Source organism: Kryptolebias marmoratus, linkage group LG7 (genome assembly GCF_001649575.2).
Source record: "Kryptolebias marmoratus isolate JLee-2015 linkage group LG7, ASM164957v2, whole genome shotgun sequence".
In the NCBI taxonomy this organism is placed as follows: Eukaryota; Metazoa; Chordata; class Actinopteri; order Cyprinodontiformes; family Rivulidae; genus Kryptolebias; species Kryptolebias marmoratus.
This window is the reverse complement of record NC_051436.1, coordinates 12,895,528-12,903,944: the sequence shown is the minus strand read 5'-3', so window position 1 is coordinate 12,903,944 and position 8,417 is coordinate 12,895,528. Positions and strand designations below refer to the sequence as shown.

Genomic DNA, 8,417 nt, shown 5'->3' with positions numbered 1-8,417 from the left:
TAGCTAAATATCTTATGTACTAGTGAACAGATTTTCATGAAATTCTCAGAAAGTAATCATTAAATACCCATCTATAACAGATAAACTTCTGAAGTCACCCCAATTCAAAATGGCCACCACAGCCAACTTACCTCAGAAAACACAAACATTGCTATAACTCAGTCAATTTTACAAATATTTAGCTGAAATTTGATGTGTTAGTAGAGAGTGAGAGTCATCCTCAACTCATACTATGAGCGCCAACAGATCTTGTAAGAACTTCATTACCTATTGGAGTCAACTCTGTCCTTTAACAAAAATCTCATAAACCATTTGATAGATTTTAATGAACCTTTTAGAAACTAATTACTGAATGTTCAGCTCCATCCATTATTGTATATTTGCATTTAATCATTGTACTAATTTTTCAAACTGTCCAAGGTTGTGTGTTTCGGTCTGGGGGAGAAAACCGGAGTATCCGGTAAAAATACTCAAAGGCCCAAACTGAGATTTAAACCGGAGAGCTTCTTTGTTGTGCTTCCTAAACCGACAAAATAATGTCAAAACAAAATTAAAAAAAACTAAAGAATGTTTATTATTCATCCATTCATCATTGTCAATTTATGTTTATCCGGTTCAGGGTTAAATGTTTTGGTCTGGGAGAGAAAACCGGAGAATCCGGTAAAAACACTAAACATTACAACTGAGGTTCAAACTGGAGTGCCTCCTAAAATGTTTGCTGTTTGTGGTTTTTGTTGTTTTTGTTCACCTTAATCCTCATTTTTATGATTTTTTATTATTATAAAATGATAAAATAGGGTCCAAATTTTGAAAAACCGCACCAAAGAATGTTTATTGGACATTCCCGCTGGGTGAGTTCAGGCAGTCCATGCATTGTTATTTCACAGACAAATTTTCCAGAGAACTTCACAAGATATTCCGAGGTGGTAGGCTAATAAGCTTTGACATCCAAAGAAAAAAAATAAAAGTCGGGCAGGGATGCGTGTGTGTGTGCGTGTGTGTGTGGTAATGGGGGAGGGACGAGGCATGTTTTTCCTCAACTATGTGGTTCAGATGCTGAAATTTAGATGGCTGCTGGTGTGTGTGTGCTCGCTCGCCGTGATGAATGCTGACAGGGAAATATGATGTGCACATGGTTGTGGAGGAGTGGGGGAGAGACACCAAAAGGAGAGAGGAATCTAACAGGATGTGTTCAAAAATGTCTCCCTTTTTTTGAAAACTTGAACGCTTGGGTCCAATTAGGAGCACGAAGATCGTTGCAATGAAGTGCTGAGGAGAAACCGGCGCGGTCCGGCCACAAAATCTTATAAACAAGAGTGGGAACGCTAGAAATACACGCTGTTCTGTAGCAAGCGAATATTACAGAAAACCACAGCGTAGGACTCACACAAAAAAAATGTTTTATTTACAAAAAAAAAAAAAGTCAAAGTAAAGAGGTGACATGGAGGCAATCTAGTTATCTGTAGATTCATGGAAACCTTTTTACATGAACTCGTTCAGTTTCACAGCATTTCTAACTCTGCCCACTGATAAAACCTTCAAAAACCAAAACTATTCACTTTTCTAACAGTCTGTCAATCTTATTGCAAACCACAAAGCCTGACTTTTTGTTTTGGGTTTATAAATTACGTTTAAAGTGAGCTAGAACCCAGTATGCAGCCACTCTTTGCACAGTAATGAAGCTGACAATGACATTTAAATAATAAACTGTGCAGTGAGCTGGCATGCACCAAGTACAAATTAGCACTAAAACCTAAACGTACTGCGATAAAATACATTGTAGCCCAGGAATTGATGTGTGAAAATACATGTTTTGTATGTAAATTAGCCAGTAGGAACAGCAAGAATAACGGTCGTGCAGCTTGTCAAAGTTTTTTATACTCTTCCGCTACGGGCACCGAATCCTGACTCGTGGTACGCTTCCAGAAACTGGGCAGTAAAATAAAAAAGATGGTCTTTATGGAAGTAAAAGAGCTAAAAAAATTCAGAAACAGTTTATTTTAAGTCGCTCAGATACCCAGAAAGAACATTTAGAGCTTTAAAATTGCGCTGTAGGGAACATTTAAGAGCCTCACCCTTTAAAAAGCTAGTTCAGAACGTTTTCGAAGTGGATTTTTGTGGAAAGGTTATGAACAATTATGATTAAATTTTAACCCATTCTGAAGTGGATTTTTGTGTAAAAGGAATAAATGTTACAAATCGCTTTGTGAATAACAGCCGCGGTCTCATAAATTTCAGCTAATTCACGGGAAACGCATTTTTTAATAAACTTTTACACCACCGTCAGCTTCACTTTACGTAGTTCCTTCCACAGAAATATAGGCTCTTTTACAAGCGTAAAGTAGCACCAACCGTAGAAACAAGTAACACCTTCGGGAGGGACGGCCATGGTTCACATTTGGCGGGAATGTTTTAAGCCCCTTTTGCCGGAATAACTGCGTAATGTAAAACTGATGACAACCTGAAGGGTTGAACAATAGTGAACCTCTGGGAGTTTGTTTGTTTTTAAGACAACCCGCTGCGGTCTTGGCCCAGCTCTGAGCGGCCATTTTGCGTAGCGGCATGGAAGTTGCTCGGTTAAGGAAAACGGCAACACACGAAACAAACAGTGTCAGGAAAAAAGTGTAGATGTTTAATAGTAGCTAACGTAGTTTTTGTTCATACTGGTAGGTCATGTTTGAGATAGAGAGCCTGAAAAACAATAAAAAGCGGAACATTGTTTAGCTAGCCGTTAGCTTAGCTTGGAAAACCGCCGCCCATTTCTCCATCTTCCGTGCTCTATGATTGATGACACAGCTGATATGACACTAACTGTTAGCAATTATTTGACAAAACTATACTTAAAGAAATGGCCATCTTTATATAGTAGAATGAGACTACAGTTTTGTTTAAATATTATATTAAGATTAATACAAATTTGCGGAATTTCATTAAATATCGGCACATGGAACTTTGATGATAAAGTCTAAATCCCTGATCATTTTTTTTTTTCATATTGCATCGTAAACCAGGCAAGAACCAGTTAGGAAAAGCAGATGAATCTTAAAGTTTTACACCTTGCTTGCAATACCTTGCACCTCGACGTTGAAACGATACAATCATTTGACCGCAGGAAAAAGGGAAAAAATTCACATCCGGGTTACTTTAAACGCCCACCTCTCTTTGCCAGCTCACGACTAGATGCACATTCTGCAAAACGGTCCACGTATATACAAAAATATTTTTGTAAAAAAAAAAAAGAAAATGAGTTTGCAGTAAAATTCACACACATACATTGCATTGTCAATATAAAAATCAGTACAAAGTTTTTGATTTGGTAGATTTTACACACACACACAGACGCAGCGCTGTTTATATAGGTCAGTCAACTGGAGTACATGTTTATAGACGCCCTCAGCTGCGGAAGGTGCATGCACAGCTTTAACTGTCAGTTTTATAATGAGGAAAAAAAAAAGATGTAGGCACGTTTTATTGCATTATACAAAAGGGGCTAAAGCCCAAGGAACCTTGATTTATATATTCTTTTGGTTTCTGTGAAGCTCTTTAATCGACATGGCAGCTCCCATCACATCTGTTCTCTCGGCAGAAATTCATCAAGGCACTGTGTTCACTGTGGGTCTTGGTTCAGATCCAGAACCGCATTCCAAAGCAGTCCGGAGACAAACTCCACAACAGCTCCCACAAATATCAGGTTTGTTTTTCAAATGAGCATATGTGTGGCGGGGTGAAGGCTCGAAGGAAAGAAAAAAAAAAAAAAGCTGCAGCACTTTGCGACTCCTTATGACAGTTTAGCCACGTAGGTTAAAAAAAAACTGTTTGTGTCGTCCATCATCCATGCCGTTAAGACACAAATGCACTTCTGCGCAGTTTCCAGCCCAGATCCGTCCGACGCGCTTCAGTTGACTTTGAAGATGCTGAAGACGTGATTGGCTACGGGGTGGAGGCTGAAGGACGGGCCCGTGACGGCCTGCAGCTCTGTGCCTTTCTCCAGCCGCAGGAGGCCCGACACCTGGCAGGGCTTCACGAAGTGGAAGGCGTGCGGCCCCGCCGACGGCGTGGTCCCGTAGCCCTCCATGCACTGCAGCTTCTGGGGCCTCGGGCCGCCCGCCACCACGTCCAGCTTCACGTACTGCGACTGCTGCTCGTTGAACAGCACCTGGGGAGGCAGAAGGAGAGCGTGCGCCGCTCATCAGGAGAAATGCTTCTTTTTATGAGGTGGAAGGAAAACTAATCACCCTCCCTCCCTCCCCCCATTTAGATTTTCTCCAGATTTCTGTAAATCTATACAGCATGACTGCCTGGACTAAACTGCGTCTGCTTTTCTACATCCATAACTTTGATGCCTTAGCGCTCGGGATGTGAAGACTACCTGATTCATGTGCAGGAATGGGATTGGACTGGCAGAACAGACCGATCAGACTTTTGGACGTGAATCTAGACGCGTCAATCCGTTAAGTCTTCGCACCAATAAAACCCAGTTCATTTATTGAGAAACTGTGACCCGTGCTGGAAAAATAAGTCAGAATGCACACGGGCTGCTGGGCAAAAATTGTGAAAACTATAACTAATTTTTGCCGATATTTGACATCTGGTTAGATCTGAGTCCATAAAGAGGCTGTCTAGCGATCCCAGTAAGTAAAACAGCAACCGATCTTCCTAATCTGTCTATAAATCAGTTTTCGAACAGGCATGTCTTCAGAAAAATATCATTTTAATTCTAACCATTTCAGTTTCGTTTGGAATTCACCGTTCGTCACATGGCTCAGTGGTTAGAGCAGTCATCCTCCAATGAAAGAGTTGGAGGTTTGATTCCACCGGTATGCCACATGTTTAAGTATCTCTGGGCAGGACAGTGAACCCCTCATTGTGTCCGATGTCTCCCATTGATGTTTGAATGTGATCTAAAGCTCTGCTCAGACTCTATAAGATGACTTATTCAGATGAGCTTTGTAGAGAAGTAGCAGAGTGCTGTATGAATGTGTGTGGATGGGGAAATGAGGCCACAGATTGTGTTGTAAAGTGCTTTGAGTGACCTGGTTGGTTAAAAAGACACTAAATAAGTACAATCCATTTACATCAAAGCGAAGACGTATGCACTGGCAAAAAACTCACCAAAGTGAGTATTTCCTCATAAATCTTTTTTACTGACACAAAAACCTCTGTAATTTAGTTTGGTGTATTAAATTTGATATCATTGTCAATTGTCCTGAATAAGTAGAGCCATATTTACTATTAAAAATATTTTTAATGACTAGTTTAGTACATTCTGACATATTGCTATCAATCTTCCAGCTTAAAAGACGATGTCACTGTACAAGTGAAAGTCTGTTGTAGGCTTTCTAACTAATGTTCGGCGCCATTTAAGGGTACACTGATGTTGCGTCTGTTTTTAAGTGAAAGGAATCAGCTCCAACTCGTGGTGTATGGACTTCTTGAAGGGGTGCCCCCTTTATGTTTGTGACTTTGAGTTAAAGCCATCTTCACGCTGGATGACGAACCAGCTACGATGTTTAAAACTTCTCCTGGAACGTGAATAGTTTTTGCAAGGGGGATAGATAGATAGAATGAGCAAACTTTTGTAGACGGGTCGCAAAGGTTTGTCATCGCAGTGGCAGAGTATCCATGGCGTGGGACACTCGGGACACACTCCGGGTCTCCTGCCTCGGCTACGATCCCGTTGTGCCATCAGTGTCGAGCTAGCGTGCTGTGATCTAGCGTGTAGCTGCATCCCGACTCGGTCCATGTGAGTCGTGTCAGAACAGGTCTCAGGGTGCAACGCGGCAGTATCTTCAAAGCGTAGGAAAGACGCAGGGTGCCTGATTTGAATGACTCAAGTGATCATCAAGCTTCTGCAGAGCTTGACGACCTGCTGAAGGGGTTCGTCAACAATTGGACAAATGAAACACCAAAACAAACATGCAGGACAGTGACCCTCGAGGACCAGGATTGGACACCTCTGATTTAGGTCTTAGCAAGAGCGTCAAGAGCGGGGGCAGGTGTAGGAAATTTACGGTACAAAGTTGGTACAGCAGAGTCTCACCTGGCAGAACAGGAAGTAGACCCCCGTTCTCTCCACGGTGAAGGTGCCTTTCTCCTTGTTGTACTTCACCGCTTTGCTCATGTTCAGTGTCCTCTCCTCCCAGCCTTTTATCACGCCGTGGTCTCCCACTGAAAAACAACACAGACGCTCAAATCCTCGGTCATCCGTCACTCAGAGGAGAAGGGAAAAACAAAGCTTCAAACATCATCGCCCATTCGTCACTTTAACGACTCTTACCTTGCTGAGAGGAGAGTTTGGTTACTGGTGGAAAACCGAGAGACAATGACAGAGACAGAGAGAAAAAAAAAGGGGGGTGAGTCAATTAAGATTTTACGAGCTCAATCGTACGGAGGTACGTGATTCAAAAACACTTCAGCAGATGCCATTCGAGACGGCTAGAAGGGATCTGCCAAGCCACTTACTTTCAAAATGAGACGCTGCCTTCCTTCCATTTCCATTCCTCCCTCGTGCCGTCCCCCCTTCGGATTCAGAGACAGACACAGTTTGAACAAGCAGAAAATAACCTCTGTGGCCTGGTTTATAAATATAAAACAATCATTCCCATCTGTATCACTGTAATAACACGGTGGGTTCATTTGCTGCAGCTCGGCTTCGACCTGGCCAGGTTTAACGTGATTAGCAGCTGGGCGAAGGATTTCCTTTCACATGCTTCAATTTATTTCCTCAAAGTGTTATTTTCTGTCAAAAGTTCGTGCCTCTTTTCTGTCTTTTTTCTCTTTCTCTCTTTTAATTTGGTTTCCCTGTGTGGGCTAATCTTAGTGCCAGCTGGTCTCAGTCATCTAGAACAAGAGTGAAAGGATGGAAGTTGGGGAGAGGAGGCAATAAAAACAAGACGGACAGAAGAAAAGTGAATTAAATCGCATCGGAGGCAGCCGTTTAGGAGGCTAAATGAGAAAAATGAGAATGAGACTCAAAGAGGCTGATGATTCATGACTGAAGAGAGTCGGTTAGGATCGGAGCAAAGCCACAGCTACGGACTCTTTTCAGACAAATATGATGAATAAAAAAACCCCGAGCGGCGCCAAAGGACGCCTTCTGATCCAGCCTGAACAGCGTTCGCGCCAAATCCAGACTTTACTTTTTGGGCGCATGAGCGGCCAACCACCTGACCGCTGGCGGGCATTATTCAGCAGTAATTAATCCCCGCTGAAATAACTCACAGGTGGGCGACCCTGCAGGACTCGCAGTGGGCTGAGCAGAAAGCCCTCAGGCTGGCCAGAATTCTCCCCCCCGACCGACTTCAGCTGTCAGTCACGAGCGGCGAACACAACAGTCGTGTCTTTCTGAAAACGCTGGACTGCTGCGGTTGATTTTCCACAAACTGGAAAAAGCTGTACGGGCTTTTGCCCCTCATCCCCACCCCCCACAACCACCACCCCACACCTCCACCACTTATATCTGTGAGTTTCTTGACTGAACCTTCGAAACCTCAACAGAAGACAGATTTTGGCCGCGAGCTTCTCTTCGAAGCGGCAACTCAGACCGTCTGAGGTGAGGTCCTTCAGAGCGTTTCTTGGGCAATTAACACTCTTCATATATAGACCTCGGTTCAGGTAAGCCGACGCTGACTAATGGGTTAATGGCTGGTCATAACGAGGCCGGGGTGGACCGCCGCCACCTTGAAACGACGGCGATCTCAAAAACTGTCAGCGTGGTTCACGCAAACGAGGTTCTATACGAGTTTGCTTTGACATCACACGGTGACGCAGAACTGCGGTCACTGCTGAGCACAAAAAGCAGCAGCAGCTGGCTGTAGCACCTTCCTACATGAACAAAGCCATATCACCTTTTTCATGCCAGGATTTTAAACTGAGATTATCTATGCTGAAAAACGTCAGAGTTACAGCCGTTTTGGTCAAACCTTGTGTTGGGGATGACTTTCAGCTACTACCACACCAAATTTGAGCTCCATATCTGCAAAATTGGCTGAGTTGCAGCCATTTTTGTGTTTGCTAAGATCAATCAGCTGTGGTGGCCATCTTGAATCAGGTTGACTCCAAAAGTTAAGCGGTTGTAGAGGCACATCCAACATTTACTTCCAGAAACTTTCATTAAAATCATTCCAGCGGTTCATGAAATATTTTGCTTAGAAGTTAAGCTATTAACGTTTCCACATAATCCCAAGACAGAATAGCTGGACTGCCCCTTTAAATCAATGTGTTTTTTTGTCGTATTTGACAGGAAAGAAAAAAAAAACCAACACGAAACTAAACGAAGGGTCACTCTGAGAAATGTGAAGAACAAAAGCAGTCCCATGATGGTGATGCAAGCAAATGCTATAAATACAGCAATGACAGGTCATCAAATATCACCGCTTTCACAACCAAACCAAAGCTGTGTCGGTCGTGTGCTCGGG

General features: G+C 42.9%; 1 protein-coding gene across 1 annotated transcript in view; it reads right to left on the bottom strand.

Annotated features, from left to right (window-relative positions):
• Positions 1-1,380: 1,380 nt before the first annotated feature.
• The window catches only part of tnfsf12 (TNF superfamily member 12), a 12,110-nt gene continuing 5,073 nt past the window's right edge, over positions 1,381-8,417 (bottom strand). Inside the window, exons 3-6 of the mRNA XM_017436157.3 lie at positions 6,463-6,519; positions 6,278-6,301; positions 6,041-6,168; positions 1,381-4,156 (exon numbers count right to left, since the gene is read on the bottom strand). Coding sequence (XP_017291646.1) covers positions 3,896-4,156; positions 6,041-6,168; positions 6,278-6,301; positions 6,463-6,519 — 470 coding nt within the window. The 3' untranslated portion in view covers positions 1,381-3,895. The remainder of the gene's footprint in view (positions 4,157-6,040; positions 6,169-6,277; positions 6,302-6,462; positions 6,520-8,417) is intronic.